General features: G+C 47.0%; 1 protein-coding gene across 5 annotated transcripts in view; it reads left to right on the plus strand.

Annotated features, from left to right (window-relative positions):
- The window catches only part of RPTOR (regulatory associated protein of MTOR complex 1), a 313,806-nt gene extending 296,672 nt beyond the window's left edge, over positions 1 to 17,134 (plus strand). For 4 of the 5 annotated variants that reach the window (XM_073312077.2, XM_073312081.2, XM_073312080.2 and 1 more), the window contains 5 exons: positions 4,868 to 4,995; positions 5,539 to 5,625; positions 9,267 to 9,383; positions 9,993 to 10,122; positions 11,904 to 17,134. In XM_073312077.2, coding sequence (XP_073168178.1) covers positions 4,868 to 4,995; positions 5,539 to 5,625; positions 9,267 to 9,383; positions 9,993 to 10,122; positions 11,904 to 11,972 — 531 coding nt within the window. In that variant the 3' untranslated portion in view covers positions 11,973 to 17,134. The remainder of the gene's footprint in view (positions 1 to 4,867; positions 4,996 to 5,538; positions 5,626 to 9,266; positions 9,384 to 9,992; positions 10,123 to 11,903) is intronic. The other variant, XM_073312078.2, reaches the window with a different exon arrangement.
- Positions 17,135 to 18,165: the final 1,031 nt, after the last annotated feature.

Here is an 18,165-nt window from a genome sequence, read left to right on the forward strand (position 1 = left end):
TCCAAATCCCAAGGGCTTCAGCCCCAGGCGGGGGCCTCTAACCTGAGCTGCCTCCACACTCAGGGCTGAAGCCCTTGGGCTTTGGTCCCAGGCAGTGGGGCTCAGACTTCAGCCCTGGGCCCCAGCAAGGGTAATGCCAGCCCTTGGTGACCCCGTTAAAACGGGGTCCCAACCCACAGTTTGAGAACCACTGATCTAGTCTGAACTCCTGTGTAACACAGGCCACAGAATGTCCCCAAAATAAATATTTTTTAGAAAAATATCCAGTCTTGATTTAAAAAATTGTCAGCAATAGAGAATCCATCAGGACTCTTGGTGAATTGTTCCATTGGCTATTTATTTTCACCGTTACACCTTATTTTCAGTCTGAATTTTTCTAGCTTCAATTTCCAGCCATTGGATCATGAGATCCCTTTCTCTGCTAGATTAAAGAGCCTATTATTAAATATTTGTTTTCCATGTAGATACTTATAGACTGTAATCAAATCACCCCTTAACCTTCTCTTTAAGCCAAATAGATTGAGCTCTTTGAGTTTGTCAGTGTAGGGCAGGTTTTCTAATCCTTTAATCATTCTCGTGGCTCTTCTCTGAACCCTCTCCAATTTATCAGGGCTTTCCTGAACCAGGGCTGGAATGCTTAGGATGACATCTATATGAGACATTATCTGATCTCACACCGGTATGGCTGAGATCAGAATCTGGCCCAGGACTGTGTGGCCACAGACTATAAAGCATTGAAAGCGCCCATTGCTTCTGCAAGTGGCTGCGCAGCACCAGCCATCTCTTAGACCAGTGGTTCTCAGCCAGGGATATGTGTACCACGGGGGGTATGCAGAGGTCTTCCAGGGGGCACGTCAACTCATTTTATTTGCCTAGTTTTACAACAGGTGCTAGAGCCCTGCAGCAGGGCTGGGATCCCGCAGGCCCTGCAAGACCCACTGCCATAACAGCAGGAGAGGGATAAAAATCCAGCAATCAATGTGGGAGCGCTTGGGAGTGAGTATTGTGGGGCATGACGGGAGCAGGGTTTCAAAAATAGTCCTGTTGCACCGCAAACACCATGAACACTCGGGCCAGCAGCCACCGCTCTCCAACTGCCCGGGTCTGAAGGCAGCACCGCCGCCAGCAGCAGCTCGGAAGGGTGTCATGGGATGGTATTGCCATTCTTACTTCTGTTGTCAGAGCTGGGCAGCCGGAGAGTTTTTAAGTGAGGTGAAGCTTGGGGTACACAAGATAAATCAGACCTGAAAGGGGTGCAGTTAGTCTGGGAAGGTTGAGAACCACGGTCTTAGACAGTTTCCTTTCAGATTTATGGGGCTCTGCCCTTCAGGACTCCAAGCTCTTACCATTACTTTCATAACAATCAAATGCTTCCCACCTTTAAAATGCTCCTACACCAAAGCACATATATTTCCATTTAAAATAAATGAGGACAAAAACTGTCAGCTTGCATGTCAACTGTGATCCAATTAAAATGCTAGGTTTCAGAGTAGCAGCCGTGTTAGTCTGTATTCGCAAAAAGAAAAGGAGGATTTGTGGCACCTTAGAGACTTAATCAATTTATTTGAGCATAAGCTTGCGTGAGCTACAGCTCACTTCATCGGATGCATTCCAGTGAATGCATCCGATGAAGTGAGCTGTAGCTCACAAAAGCTTATGCTCAAATAAATTTGTTAGTCTCTAAGGTGCCACAAGTACTCCTTTTCTAATTAAAATGCTGTTTAGGTAGTGTAAGGAGAAGCAGCAGATCTGCAAGAATAAAGTCACCATGCAGGGGGAAATGAAGACTAGTCTCCAAAGGTTTTAGAAATTAATTACCTCTCGATGAACATTAATTATGACACTTCTGACCCTGCAATGCAGCATAATTAAGCCTATGCTAATCTTAATTACTTTCCAATATTATTTTATCTGTGTAAATCAGAAATCAGTAGGGTGAAAATATTTTAAATTAGAATCGTTAATGATTGTATTGAGAGTATCTAAAAGCATTCGATTTCTTTTTTTTTTTTTCTAAGTGTGCAAATTGGTTTTGTTGAGATCCTGATGATCAAAACTTCCTCACTTAGTCACTCCACAAAGCTGAGATTCGGCACGGAGAGCTAATAAAGATGCCTTCCCACCCTTTGAACCACTGCAAGAATACCTTTGGGGGCACGTTGCATATAGCGGCGGAGCAAGTACTTTCTTTCCACACCAGCTGCATGTTCCTGCCACAGAGAATAAAATCCAATCGTGGATCTTATGGAGTTAGAATAACAGTGTAAAAACAGCCCCCAAAGTTAGGTGTCTCCAGCAAACAGTTAATTCAGCAAAGGCTGCAAATGACAGCTAGAGAAGGTGAATGCGCACAGGAACAAAACCAGGATTCAGGTGTAAAATTAGCTAATGCAATTCCAAAGTGCCTATTCAGTTGTTACCCTCGCTTGAAAATGTTGCTCCGTTTTAGCTGTTTAATTCTTCTTCACGGTTGTATACCTATTATTCTGACTGATTCTTTTGTTTGTAGCAGATAAAGAGGGCAAAGCTACAGCATTAGAATAATAGTGTAGGGTGTATTTCCACCAATATCATCCTGGTGCTTTAAATTCTTATTCTCCAGATCAATACTTTTAAAAAGGTATGCAGTCTCTGGCTTCTGCTGATACCCCAAAAGTACAAACTCTTTTATCCTAGTGCAGGGAAGTGGGAGAGAGGACTGCTGGGTTCTAGGGTTGGCTTGGCACTGTTGCACTGTGTTACCGTACACAAGTCACTTAATGAGACAAGAAATCATTAGATATTCGCACTCAAACTGAAATTTAAATTCCGCCTTTTTTCTGTAATATCCTGGGACCAACATTTCCACAACAACACTGTAAACAGCAAGTCACTTAATGACATGATGCCTTAACTTATCCATCTGTAAAATGGGAGTAATAATTCCCAGCCTTACAGGGAGGTTTTAAAGGGTTTTGAGATCCACTGATGAGAGGTGTAAGAGAGAGGCAAAACACTGATAAAGTAAAAATGGAAATGACCAACCAGAATGGCTATTACCCAGAATTACTCTAATTATGACTAATGGGAGACGTTTTCTGGCAAGACGATTTTATTCTTTCCAGAGGACGAAGAGGGTTTCAGAACTAATGGCAGATGAAGTGCTCGCATGGTATATATTATGGTATAAAGTAGAAACCTGTGAAACGAAAAGGCCTCCTGTTGTACCAAAGCTTTTCTTAATAGGTTTGTTACTTCTAGTTGCTCTCCGTTGCCAAAGTATCTGCTCTTCCAGGAAATAGATTTTGGGTTGATGCATGGAAATGTCTCCCGCTTAACAGATCTATTCTTTGATCAGATCAAGTGTCCTACTGCTTTTCAGTACTCTGGAAGTTTATTCCTTTTTCAGAGGCACGTTTAAACTGCCTTGCAATATTTGTGTTTTGGTTTGGTGCACAGAGTTATACTCTGCAGGTCCGTTCCTTTAACAGGAGTTTAAGTAGATGCTTCTGCCAATAACGTGCTCTCTCTCCCCTTTTCATGTAGGTTTGGTTTCTTTTTTACGTCTGACTTAGCTGCAAGCTATTTATTTTCAGCGAGTGTGTGTCTCTTCAGTGGCTCATCTCCTCCTGCTTTTTTAACCGAGGTTTTATTATCCACCTTGCCTTTCTAGCACCATTTACAACCAACAGAAGTTGAAGATGTTTATGGAAAGAATTCCTTGTGAATATTTATCTTAACTAATTAGGTGTTTTTAGGAGGAGAATAACAACGATTCTTCCTTTCTGAGATGGACTTTCTCCTTTATTTTGGTGTGTAAAAGTTTAATTATTCCCAAAAGCTGATCTTTGAACAGAGCTTGTTGTGCTGCCACAAAGGAAACCCACGTGTGTGTCTCGCTGCCGAGGCTGAGCTCTGAGGATTGAGGGAGCGGCTCATTCAGGCTGCAGGGACAGTCCTGATTCAGTGACCCCATACTCACCGCTTACAGATTCCTGTAATTGCCTTGACAACAGCCTGGCAGAAAGCTAGCCATCCCTGGGTATGTGTACGCAGCGTTTTGGAGCGAGCCTCTTCACCCGGATTTGCAGACTTTGAGTTAGCAGGGCTTGCGCGAGTGCTCTAAAAATAGGGGTGTGACAGCTCTTTGAAGTTGTTACTCTGGTTCTGAAGTCCACCCGCTTCCCTAGGCTTCAGAGCCTGAGCTCCAGCCCAAGCCATAACTTCAAAGTGCTGTCTACACAGCTGCTTTTAAAGCACCAGTGGAAACCCCGCTAGCCCAAGTCCTGAGCTTGGAGGCTCCTTCTGAAATGCTATGTAGACATATTGCTTTTGTCCCAGCTGGAGGTTCACTTCTGCCCCCAGGTGAGTGCAGAACTGTAGGGTTAATAACCTTACAGGGGAGGGAGAATGTGTGAAAATCACAGTTTAAATTGGCTTGTGATCAGGGTAAAGGAGAGAGGAGATTCCTTGAAACACGTAGGTGAGCCTGGGTCCAGCAGAAGGCCCTTTTGAAGGTAGCTAATGGGGACAGCTACACTGCAATAAAAGACCCGCAGCATGGCCATGGTTGGCTCAGGTCAGCTGACTCAGGCTAATGGGGCTCGGGCTGCAGGGCTAAAAATTGCAGTGTAGACATTCAGGTGCAGGCTGGAGGGGGGTGGGTCTCAGAGCCTGGGCGCCAGCCTGAGCCCAAACGTCTATGCTGCAATTTTTAGCCCTGCAGCCTGAGTCCCGCAAGCCCAAGTCATTTGACCTGGGCCCTGAGATTCGGTGCCACGGGTTTCTTATTGCCGTGTAGATGTACTCAATATTTCCTGTTTTGGGCTGTGGATTTAGGAGGCGCTTTACGCTTTCAGCCTGGTTTGTGTGTGTGCTTTGTCCCTAGGATATCCCCACAGGAGCTGACAGCTGTGTGACCAGCCTGTCGTGTGACTCTCACCGCTCATTGATCGTGGCAGGGCTCGGTGATGGCTCCATCCGTGTCTATGACAGGAGGATGGCTCTGAGTGAATGGTAACGAACTGCAGCATTCCCTTTAGCCCACTGCAGTCCCCCTGACTGGCAAATGATCTCCACCCTGAGTCTTACTGGTCTCTTGTCGCAAAGGCTCCACATTCAGAGTGCACTTGCCAGCTGTCACGCTGGCTTCAGTAACTAGAATGCGTCACTGAAAGACTTTGTAATGTTTCAGTGAGCCCTTTATAGCCTTCGTTATGGTACCTGTGTGCCCAGTCCCGCTCATTAATATTATCCCACCTCAGCAACCTTGCCTGTTGGTTCAGGGATTTTCTCAGCTGACTCGGAGCTCTGTGGTACTTCCCTGCCTAGTGACAAGGATCATGTCCTGCATCATTAGGCCCCCAGATTTGCTAACAAAGGCCAGAGGTGTGAGAAGGAATGGCCCTTTTCTTCACCTCCGTGATTTCAACCAGCAGGACTCAGAAGGTCCCTAGCTGCAGAGCTCCAGCTGCAGATATTAGAGGAGCTCACTGTGCCTCCTCAGATTTCCTCTGCCTTCCTTCCAAAAAGTTTCCCCTTTCTCTGCTTGCTCCTCAGCCGCGTCATGACCTACCGGGAGCACACAGCTTGGGTTGTGAAAGCATATTTGCAGAAACATCCTGAAGGCAACATCATGAGTGTCAGGTAAAAGGGTCTTGAATATTGGAGATATTTTCCCCTCCCTTTAAAAATTGGTCACTGATATGTCAACACCAAAGAAGGTAAAGCTCTGCACTTTGGCATTTCAGCTCAGCAGTTAACTCCTGCTCCAAAACTTGGTGAGGGAAGGGAAGGAGAAGGAAAGAAACCTGTAGCCTACCTGGAAGTGAATGAGGGGGCTCAAGGAGACATTGTATGCTCTGTTTCTGCTTCCTTATTGCAAATGGCCTTGTGGGGGTCCTAGGTGAGAGGACGTTCACTTTGCATCCTCTGGGCATATTGCTGTGCTGGATTACTTCACCATATAGCAATTTTCTACACATAAAGACATTTCTGCTGCTCAGTAAATACTGTGTGGAGAGCAGCCGATATTTATTTGCCTGTTAAAGGGACAGCAGAATACAATTTACAGTCACAAAGATGCAGTTTGTCCACAGAGATGCTCTTCTTCCTTGTTTACAGAATGAAAACAGAACCTAATTCTCCAGGACGTAATGCTTTCCGGAGGCAGGGGATAGAGTGGCAAAATTTATCACGGTTTTTAGAAAGGGGCTTAGATGGTGCATCTGCCAGATTTGTTATTCTCCTGTGTTAGAGTTTTTAATCTTCCTCATAATCTCCCTCAGCAATCCCAGGGAGCCAGGTCGGCATCACTGCCTTGCATGCCTCGCTTCCTCTCCACCACATCCTCCTCAGCAGTGTCAGAAAGACAGGAGAAAATGTCTGGTCCCCCATCCCAAAGCAACAGGACTGTGGTCAAACAAGCCATCCTGCAGTTCATTTCCTCTCCAGAAAGGAATGCCTTTGGGCTCAGAATAACTACAGTATCCATGAAGAGTGGCTTTTATAAAAGAATTCTCACCAGCAACTGGTTCCAGTATAACTATTTCCTGAAGTGCCTCAGACATTTGTGTTGCCAACTCCACATAGCAGGAAGTCACCAGACAAACCCACACACACACACGAGTGTAGTCACAAAATCATTCACAAGCATCTCAATAGTGTTGTTAAAATCCATTCCATGCTCTTACTACATTTTATTGCATGCAAGGAGCAACTACACCAGTACACCGTCATCATCAGGAGGGCGCCTTCTGCTCATTGGGAAGGAAACTGCAGCCTTCTGGTCACTGGGAAGGGCGCTCTGTACACTGCAGCCCAGTACGGCTGGGGTTGGTTAATTTCAGCTGAGCCTCCTTTCTTGCCAGCCTGGATTTGAGCCAGCAGGTTAGCGAAAGGGAGAGCCCAGAGCCGGGGGGAAGAGGGCATTCGCTTGGCCTGAGCTTGGTGTTACAGAGAGTCAAGAAAGTAGATTTAAAAACAAAAATCCGCTCGCTGGACCCCTTCCCCGCACTTCCAGGGTTTGATTTCTGAAAACAGCTGGGCAGCTAACCCCAGGCCAAGCCAGGGGAAGGAGTAAAGGGGAATTGAAATCAAGCTAGCTCTGCCTTTGATCCTGTAGTAAGGGCTTCATCCCTGGAGGCACGGTGCCCCCCGTTCCACTGGGGCCATGGCCCTGTCTCATCCCACCCCACCTTCCGTCCGTACGGCTCTCCTCGCTAGTTAACCTGCCTCCCCCGCCCAGCCCGCTTCATTAGCCGTCTTACCCTGCATCACAGGGTGTGCTGCCTACTACAGAGTGGAGAGAAAGAACATTTGGATAAAAACAAGCCCTGGCAAATGTGCTGCTCTCTCCAACATGTGCCTGGCTTTAGCAAAGTATTTAATTAGCCTCCACAGACTTCATTTCCTCGCCTGCAGGTTGTAGCAATCTCTGCACAAGCAGCCCTGGAATGTGACTCCTTCCGAGGACGTGCTCAATTGAGACGTAATGACATTGACTTGGTGTGCAGCACAATGTAGTAAAAAGAGCGGATTTTATTAACACTTGAGCTGTTTGTGAATGATTTTGTTACTATACATATGGGTGACATCTTCCTCTGATTGGTAGGGTGATTGGCAGTGACAGTCGCTAGATTCATCGCTGGTCACTTGGACACTTATTTTCTCACTAGGGAAACCAAAAAGTCACTAAATCGGCAATGCTGGCACTAATTACCCAGTGAAATCCTAGAGGACCCTCATCTGGATCAAAAAGCATGAGAGAATGAGTTTATAACCTAGAATTGACCATTGTAACCAGATCACCTGGGAAAGCTCACTCATACGGCTAAAGGGATCGTGACACCTAGGCTGGATAGTCATGTGGCCCGTTGTCCAGCCATTTTGATCTAACCGCTAGTGCCATGATTAGATTGTCCTAGTATCTAGTAGCCCTTTAAGGATTCTTACTCCAAAATCTCAGCTTTACAGTTTCATAGAGCATTGAAAGAGGTAGGCCCAGCTAGCTGTGCCTTAGACTCACTTCTTAATTGTGCTTAATTGTGGGGAAAATATGTCAGTGGTGGGGAGGGGGTGGGGAACAGCATGTCCGGTACAGAGAGCCACCTGTGCCTATAAAGTAATCTAGCTTTAATAACCCCTCTGCTTAAGGAATAATCAGCAACTGAGTTTTTAAATTTTCATCTGATCTCAAAATCCCATTGTTTGGGGCTGGGCTAGTTCCTTGAAATACTCCAGCCCCCGCTTGTGCAGACTGATATTTCTATGACATTTCAGTCATCTTTACATAAGCTCCACAGTTCAGAAACAGCTGTGTTAAAGGTGACCAGTGTCCTTCTAATTACTGCTGGTTCAGGATCGCTGTCTCTATTGGTTATCACTGGGCCTCTCAGCAGCATTAGACCCAGTGGAGTCTGACATCCTCATACTAGTTAGAACCTGCTGTTATTCAGTTTATATCTTGCTTATCTCATCCCCTGGTGTCTGTTTCACTGGGTCAGAGCAGCTATGAATCTTTTCTTTGTTGCTGCCTTACCCTGTTGGCTGTATCTAGGGCCAGTTCTGTTCTGCACTGGTAGCTTTGCCTGGAGCAACCCTTAGAAGATACAAGCTGTTAATCAGCATTTGCTGACATCTGCTCCAAAGGGTACTCTGAACAGCAGGGGGCTTATGGACCAGAGTCCAAATAACTGGCAGAATGGGCAGTTCCATAGAAGCCCCTTGGATTACTGCCTGCAGCTGGAATGTAGCAGTCACACTGGATGGAGGAAAAGGAACTGGGGCCTCATACATGGCTTGTTGTACTGTGTGCGACATACCAATGGAAGCACTTTTGTCATGTCGATGGGGGTGGGGTAAGATAGTGGTCACTCTTCAGGACAGTGAACATTCTTTCCTTTCTGTGTGTGTACAGTATCTAGCCTACTGTGGATCCTGCTGGAAACAAATGATGCTGGGGTGGATAAGGTCACAATGCGGGACATAGACGGGGAGAGGTGGTACTGGGCTGAATCTCTCCTCAGGTGTAGTCCTTCTGTCAGCGCCATAACCCGGGCAGTGCAGCTGCCCAGGGCGCAAAGCCGCGGGGGCAGAGAAATGACAGAATAAAACTGTAGGTGGCACAAGTAGGCTTGCTTGCCCCGAGCACTAAAATGCCCAGTTATGGCTCTGCTGTGCGTCATGGTGGTCTGTTCACAGGCAAGTGAGTGGCCTTTCTCTGGGGCTTTTGCGGCTGCACTTCCAGTGGGACAGAGTCTAATGTTGTGAACCTCCTCTGTTGATAGTGTGAATGGAGATGTCCGTTTCTTCGACCCCAGGATGCCAGAGTCTGTGAAGGTCCTTCAGATAGTCAAAGGGCTGACCGCCCTGGACATTCACCCACAGGCCAATCTGTTTGCATGGTAGGTTCTGACCCCATCCCACCTCCTCTGTGGAACAAAGAGAGACGAAATCCATCATTACAAATACCATTCATGTCTCTTTTTCCCCTTTGCTATGACCAGTGCCGCTTCATTCCCATGTGTGCAGTTCAGGTATTTTAACCCTTTTGTGTGTTGTTGAAACCTTTGCACTGGTGACTCAGAGTGATGGTGCAGGGTGTTGCCAGTTCTCAGTGTGTCAGACTCCCTACCCAAAGGCAGCAGGTGTATGGCAGGACTGAGAGGGGGGCCCCAGCATCCACTTCACGATCACGGTGCCATGGTAGCTGTGGGAGAACCGCCTTAGGGGAACATGCACTTTCATTGGCTCTATATATTTTACATCTTGAATTTACAGCAGAACGGGTAGATCCTCAGTTCGAGCCTGTCTATAAATCTCTCTGTGCTGAGGCTGCTGCAGCATGGATTAAAACCAATCTCTTTGCTTATAAGAACACATGGTACACACTTTTGCTTTATAAATGACTCCCGTCTCCATAGCCAAGCAGTAGTGAGTAGAAAACCCTTTATGTAGAAATGAAGAATATTGTCAGAATGTGGTGAGTATATGGTGATCTCTCTTCCTTCCAGTGGCTCAATGAATCAGTTCACTGCAATCTACAATGGGAATGGAGAGCTGATCAACAATATCAAATACTATGATGGATTTATGGGACAGAGAGTCGGAGCCATCAGCTGCCTGGCTTTCCATCCTCATTGGGTCTGTATTTTCTTTTTCACTTCGGAATTTTTTTTTTGCAGTTCTGAGTGAAGTTCTGTGAAAAAGGGGCTGGTCACAATGACTAAAGACCTCCCCTTGTACAGGGGGCTGCTGCACAGTCTTGCCCAACACAAGTGCACCTTAGTTCCTAACCTGCAACCTAGCTGCTTCCGTCCAGGAAGCCACCCTGCTCTGTCAGTGCAGTGCAATCCTATCCCAACAGCAGTGCATGCTGCTCTGGGGCCGAACCTGTGCAAATACGGCCCGTTGCACCAAAGTGTGCAGCAGTTAATTAAGGTGCAGAAATGCCCACTAAGGGCTAGAACAGGATTCCAAACTTCAGAGCCATTTTTGATCACTGGTTGCCTGCCCATTTTTTCACTTCGCTCTGGAACTGCCTCTTGATTTAGCTTTTCGCTCATGACAGCTTATGCCAGAGCTGTTCTGTAAGGTGTGTCAGCCTAGAACTCAGCGAGCACCGCCATCCTACTCTACAGGAGCCAGCTCTCTCCACCAGCACATACACATGAGACAAGCCAATATTTAGCCCAGATTACGGAGCACCTCTTTATTCTGTTGCTTTTCCTCTAAAACTGATACCACCACCAAATGCCTCAGAAGCGGCTGCTGTCTCAGCAATGTAGACCGAACCCACTTTACCACCATATAACACTGTAGGTGTGCATAGGGCTGTGCGGTAAAAAAAAAACCTGCTGAAAATATAAGCGTTCCTGCACAATCTAAAGGCAAGAGTTCTTAAAATTCAGAACAAAACAGGGTGGAGAGAGGTCTTGCAATGGGAATGTGTCGCAAAGCAGGTGACTCTGCACTGTTCTTTAGAAGGAGGGGAATGAGGGTGTCTGGTAGTTGTTTAATTAGGAGATGTCACACATTTGCAGTATGGCCTGAGACAGCTGGAGATGGGAATAGGTGAGGGAGATAGAAGGAGGAGCAGAAAGTAGCTGAATGGGGAATAGGGAGCAGGTGAAAGTTAAATGAGGCAGTCATGTTGGAACCTTGAAGGGTCAGGGCATAAGTGGTTTACATTTAATGAGAAAGGACAGTGGCATTTGATGAAGAGCCTGAAGCAGTGGAGAGAGCAGTGAGCGGAAGAAGAGCTATGATGTAACATGCTTTTGGCCCTCCGATCTGGGGCCGGGGTGGGGGGGACTGGGGTAGTGGTTTCTCTGGATGTGCATTTTACATCCTGAGGAGGAAGGCAATAAAGGGGAGCTTGTGCATCTGTCTGCTGCTCCTTTGCAGTGGGAAATCACCCTGCAAGAAGTCAAACACCTAATGAAAGGTTTGGGTGCTGGGAAGAGGGGGTTAGCAAGTCTGAAAATTTTGTCTCCTTTAAAATAAGCAAACAAAGAAACCCTCTAGTCCTGGTCTCTTCGAAGCCTGGAATTGCTCCTGGGGTTCTCGATAGACAAGGGTGCTAGTTTTCAATCCAGGGGATTGTTTGTAACAAACACATTTCTGATCATTTAGAAGAATTATAGTAGAAGTTGGCAGCTAAGGGCCACCATAATTTTTGCCTTCAGCTGAAACAGTGGCAAACAATGACATATATCCTGGGACAGGTGGAGGAAACTGTTGTAGCTACCATGGCAGACCCAGCTAGGAGTTCCCTAGCATCTGGCCAGCATTGCTCAGAATGCTGAGACTCACCACCTGGGCTGATTTGTATCTTGTAGCCCAAATTGTTTTGCCCCTTTCTTTTCTTTTTCCCTCCCCCCATGACTCCTGCATATTTCACTTGTTTGCTCTCTGTCCCACAGCCTCACCTGGCAGTTGGAAGCAATGACTACTACATCTCAGTGTACTCGGTGGAAAAGCGGATCAGATAACAGCAGCCTCACTGGAGAAAGGGAGAGTCCCAGCGGGCAGGGCTATGTCTCACCTGTAATGTAGATAGAGAAATGATCGACGTGAATGTTTAGTGTTGGCTGCTGCTGCTGCCACCCATAACCTGAACATATTTTTTTCTTTTGACTCAGCTACTGATGACTTGGAGAGGTGGTAAGAGAGACAATCTCCTGTTTTCATTTCAGCCATAACCTCTAAAAACTACAGAAAAGGAACATTTCTTTTTTGTTTTCAATGGTTGCTTCTGTTACAAACATGGTTCCAAGGCTCCAAAGGACTGGATGAGACAATACCTTTGTGAGGAGCTTTTATTTCAGTCTTTGTTCCTTTGTTTCATGGGGGTCTAGGTAACTTAAGGAATGAAGTCAGGACTCACCTACAGCTCCATGCTTTCTCATCCTACCAAGTGACCCCTCTGTTACGTATCCTGTGCCAAAGAGCAGTCCCTCTGGCAGACAACAGGATCCCAGCTGGCCGCCTGCAGAATATCACACCTAGTCTTGAGCAATCTGTGTGTAACAGAGAGAAGGGAGACAGGAAATCATCTGCTGTGCTTGCTGGCCTCCCTCTCTCATGTTCCTTCTCCAGTGGAAGTACAGACAGAGTGAGTGGATCAGCATGCAAGGCAGCGAGGAGGAAGAGGGAAGGTGATTGCAGGTAAGGAGAATAGGAGCAGTGTGGAACACTGACAGGCCATATAGCTCTGCATCCAGATGGAGGAGAACCAAGAAAATGAGCAACATCTTCTGTGCTCTAAGGAAATTGGATCGTCACTGATGTCACTACTTTCTGTTCATGGGCACCTTCGTATGTCAGTGCAGATGAATGGGGTGAAAGACTTTCTTATTCACTCCATTGTTTCAGGAGTCGCTGTCCCTTTGCCCACAGTACGCCCCCAAAGCCACATGAGATGTCCTGACAACTACAGACAGAGAGAGGGCTTGTTGTAGCCCTGCCTTAAACCATAGGCTTTCCTTTTGCTCAGAAGTGCTAATATTCGGCTAGCTAATGGACGTGAACATTTTCTCATACGTGACTGTATGCACCCAGCTGTATACATGTGCATTTGCATGCACCTTGGTGTATATGCATCTGGGCATATTTGTGTGTGTCTGTATGAACCCAGGCAGATACGCATTGCATTGGCATGTCCTTGTGTGTTGACACATCTGGGCATCCATGTGTATGTTCTGATCACAAGAGAATCACTGCCGTCCTGGAGGGAGAGGGGCCAACAGCAGATCCTTCTGCCTTGTGCAAGACCATCTTGTCCCCAATCTCTAGGGAAAGCTAATACCCTCTCCCACTCCTTTCATGCCTGTTGGTAATGAAGATTCCTGTCCCTTGGAATCCAGAATGTGTCTGGAGATTGATTTGGGGAAGGAGGTGGCAAAGCTGAAGGGAGCATTTCCCCAGTAAAGTACTGTCTAGATGTGAATCAGCTGGGCAGGAAGAACAAAACCCTGTAAAGTAACAATGATGATGCTAAGCTATCCAAAGCTAGGAAAACTCTCTCCATTCTGGTTCTGGCATCGCCATTACTCACAGGCCAGCAGAGGTACCTAAGTCAATGACAGTAGTGTTAATGAGAAAAGAAATGAACAACATTGTTGCTTTTTGTTGTGGGCAGTAGCTTCACCTCCCCCACTGAACTCAGCTGGGGATGGCTGACCATGTTTAACATGCCAGAGCATTTTGCTTCCGGAGATGCTCATTCAGCATTCACGCAGCCTGAATGCAGCCAGGCAATGCCATGGCATCAGAATCACCCAGGAGACTGTTGTGCTCTGCCATTAAAAGTCAAATAGTAAAATGCTGCTGTCTGCAAATCTCAAAGTATTCCTGTTGCAAGGTGGCTTGAGCTGAGGGGACTGAGGCAGGTACCCCAGCTGGGGCGCGCCCCCCACTCACAAGCACAACTGCAGCCTTCTGTACCCTAGGGTGATCTAGGGGCCACCTCACAGGATGCTGAATCGAAAGCGATGGAAGGAAATCTGGAGGAGCTGCTGTTTTACCTAAACCTCTGTGTTTTTCTACGGTGTGGACTTCCAAAAGTTAGTGATGAGCTTAAAAAAAAATTGCCTCTCTTGGTGGCCCATTGAGCTGCTGTTACACACAGGTTTACTTGCCCCAGTGTCTGTTGCAGTGGTACCAGTCTCGACCCTCTGATTACCATGCCTGTCCCTCTGCGTGTGGCTCTGAGCTCAGGGAATGGCCAAGGACAGGCGTGCTGGCCAGCATTGAGACAGAGGTTGGGATTTGCAGATAACTGACTAACATGCACTATTTACAAACACCATAGATTTTTAACCTCAATCAGTGGATTTGTTTAAAGAACAAGCGATACCTGGCAAAATGCAAAGGTGCATCGTGGGAAGCTGCTTTGTCTTCATACCAGCATTCCCTGAGCGCCCTCCCAGCCTGTGCAGCCAGGAGTATGGTTTTTAACTGACTCTGCCTGTTGAGCTTTCATCTAAGCGTTTGTGCGTGTCTGGGCGCTGTTTTCACAGGTCTGATGCAAAAATTCAATCATGAAGTTTAACCAAGGCTCTGGAGAGCATCCTACCTAAAAGTTCACTTATCTCTATTTATTTTACAAAAATAAAAAGATATTAAAAAAAATAAACTCCAAGATTGTAATGTGAGAGTAAAATAAATACAAACAATAAATGGTTAATAAAGCATAAATGCAGAAACAGCCTGTGGTCAGGTCGTTTTATTGTAATGAATGGGAGGAGTTAGTGTTGCCTAGTCTTGAGAGCAGGAAAACGGGCTGTGTAGGGTGGGGGGAAAATCATAGAAATGTAGGGCTGGAAGGGACCTCAATATGTCATCTAGCCCAGTCCCTGCACTGAGGCAGGATTAAATATTATCTAGACTATCCCTGACAGGTGTTTGTCTAACCTATTGTTAAAAATCTCCAATGACTGAGAACCCATAACCTCTCTAGGTAATTTGTTCCAGTGCTTAACCACCCTGACAGTTAGGAAGTTTTTCCTAATGTCCAACCATTGCTGAAATTTGTGTGTTGCTTCTTGTCCTGTCCTCAACGGTTAAGGAGAATAATATATCACTCTCCTCTTTATAACAACCTTTTACGTACTTGAAGACTATTATCATGTCCTGCCTCAGCCTTGTCTTTTCCAGAGTAAAAAAACCCATTTTTTCAATCTTTCCTCGTAGGTCATGTTTTCCTAGCTCTTTTATCATTTTAGTTGCTCTCCTCTGGACTTTCTCTAATTTGTCCACATCTTTCCTGAAGTGTAGTGCCCAGAACTGGACACAGTACTCCAGCTGAGGCCTTTTGAGTGCTGACTGAAGTGGAAGAGTTACTTCTCATGTTTTCCTTACAACACTCCTGCTAATCCAGCCCAGAATGACGTTCACTTTTTTGCAACATTTAGTTTATTTAGGGTATGTCTACACTATGGAATTAGGTTGAATTTATAGAAGTCGGTTTTTTAGAAATCGGTTTTATATATTCGAGTGTGTGTGTCCCCACAGAAAATGCTCTAAGTGCATTAAGTGCATTAACTCGGCGGAGTGCTTCCACAGTACCGAGGCAAGCGTCGACTTCCGGACCGTTGCACTGTGGGTAGCTATCCCACAGTTCCCGCAGTCTCCGCTGCCCAATTCTGGGTTGAGATCCCAATGCTTGATGGGGCAAAAACATTGTCGCGGGTGGTTCTGGGTACATATCGTCAGGCCCCCATTCCCTCCCTCCCTCCCTCCGTGAAAGCAAGGGCAGACAATCATTTCGCGCCTTTTTTCCTGAGTGACCTGTGCAGACGCCATACCACGGCAAGCATGGAGCCCGCTCAGGTAACCGTCACCTTATGTCTCCTGGGTGCTGGCAGACGTGGTACGGCATTGCTACACAGTAGCAGCAACCCATTGCCTTCTGGCAGCAGACGGTGCAATACGACTGGTAGCCGTCATCGTCATGTCCGAGGTGCTCCTGGTCACGTTGGCCGGGAGCGCCTGGGCAGACATGGGCGCAGGGACTAAATTTGGAGTGACTCGACCAGGTCATTCTCTTTAGTCCTGCCGTCAGTCCTATTGAACTGTCTTATGGTGAGCAGGCAGGCAATACGGATTGCTAGCAGTCGTACTGTACCATCTTCTGCCGGGCAGGCAAGAGATGAGGATGGCTAGCAGTCATACTGTACCATCTTCTGCCGAGCAGCCATGAGATGTGGATGGCATGCAGTCCTTCTGCACCGTCTGCTGCCAGCCAAAGATGTAAAAGATAGATGGAGTGGATCAAAACAAGAAATAGACCAGATTTGTTTTGTACTCATTTGCTTCCCCCCGTCCCCTGTCTAGGGGACTCATTCCTCTAGGTCACACTGCAGTCACTCACAGAGAAGGTGCAGCGAGGTAAATCTAGCCATGTATCAATCAGAGGCCAGACTAACCTCCTTGTTCCAATAGAACAATAACTTAGGTGCACCATTTCTTATTGGAACCCTCCATGAAGTCCTGCCTGAAATACTCCTTGATATAAAGCCACCCCCTTTGTTGATTTTAGCTCCCTGAAGCCAACCCTGTAAGCCATGTCATCAGTCGCCCCTCCCTCCATCAAAGCAATGGCAGACAATTGTTCCGCGCCTTTTTTCTATGCGGACGCCATACCAAGGCAAGCATGGAGGCCGCTCAGCTCACTTTGGCAATTAGGAGCACATTAAACACCACATGCATTATCCAGCAGTATATGCAGCACCAGAACCTGGCAGAGCGATACCGTGCGAGGAGGCGTCGTCAGCGCGGTCATGTGAGCGATCAGGACATGGACACAGATTTCTCTCAAAGCATGGGCCCTGCCAATGCATGCATCATGGTGCTAATGGGGCAGGTTCATGCTGTGGAACGTCAATTCTGGGCTCGGGAAACAAGCACAGACTGGTGGGACCGCATAGTGTTGCAGGTCTGGGACGATTCCCAGTGGCTGCGAAACTTTCGCATGCGTAAGGGCACTTTCATGGAACTTTGTGACTTGCTTTCCTCTGCCCTGAAGCGCATGAATACCAAGATGAGAGCAGCCCTCACAGTTGAGAAGCGAGTGGCAATAGCCCTGTGGAAGCTTGCAACGCCAGACAGCTACCGGTCAGTTGGGAATCAGTTTGGAGTGGGCAAATCTACTGTTGGGGCTGCTGTGATGCAAGTAGCTCACGCAATCAAAGATCTGCTGATATCAAGGGTAGTGACCCTGGGAAATGTGCAGGTCATAGTGGATGGTTTTGCTGCAATGGGATTCCCTAACTGTGGTGGGGCCATAGACGGAACCCATATCCCTATCTTGGCACCGGAGCACCAAGCTGGCGAGTACATAAACCGCAAGGGGTACTTTTCAATAGTGCTGCAAGCTCTGGTGGATCACAAGGGACGTTTCACCAACATCAACGTGGGATGGCCGGGAAAGGTACATGACGCTCGCATCTTCAGGAACTCTGGTCTGTTTCAAAAGCTGCGGGAAGGGACTTTATTCCCAGACCAGAAAATAACTGTTGGGGACGTTGAAATGCCTATATGTATCCTTGGGGACCCAGCCTACCCCTTAATGCCATGGCTTATGAAGCCGTACACAGGCAGCCTGGACAGTAGTCAGAAGCTGTTCAACTCCAGGCTGAGCAAGTGCAGAATGGTGGTAGAATGTGCATTTGGATGTTTAAAGGCGCGCTGGCGCAGTTTACTGACTCGCTTAGACCTCAGCGAAACCAATATTCCCACTGTTATTACTGCTTGCTGTGTGCTCCACAATATCTGTGAGAGTAAGGTGGAGACGTTTATGGCGGGGTGGGAGGTTGAGGCAAATCGCCTGGCTGCTGGTTACGCGCAGCCAGACACCAGGGCGGTTAGAAGAGCACAGGAGGGCGCGGTACGCATCAGAGAAGCTTTGAAAACCAGTTTCATGACTGGCCAGGCTACGGTGTGAAAGTTCTCTTTGTTTCTCCTTGATAAAACCCCCCGCCCCTTGGTTCACTCTTGCTTCCCTATAAGCTAACCACCCTCCCCTCCTCCCTTCAATCATTGCTTGCAGAGGCAATAAAGTCATTGTTGCTTCACATTCATGCATTCTTTATTCATTCATCACACAAATAGGGGGATGTCTACCAAGGTAGCCCAGGAGAGGTGGTGGAGGAGGGAAGGAAAATGCCACACAGCACTTTAAAA

This window comes from Lepidochelys kempii, chromosome 14 (assembly GCF_965140285.1).
Source record: "Lepidochelys kempii isolate rLepKem1 chromosome 14, rLepKem1.hap1, whole genome shotgun sequence".
NCBI classification, from domain to species: domain Eukaryota; kingdom Metazoa; phylum Chordata; order Testudines; family Cheloniidae; genus Lepidochelys; species Lepidochelys kempii.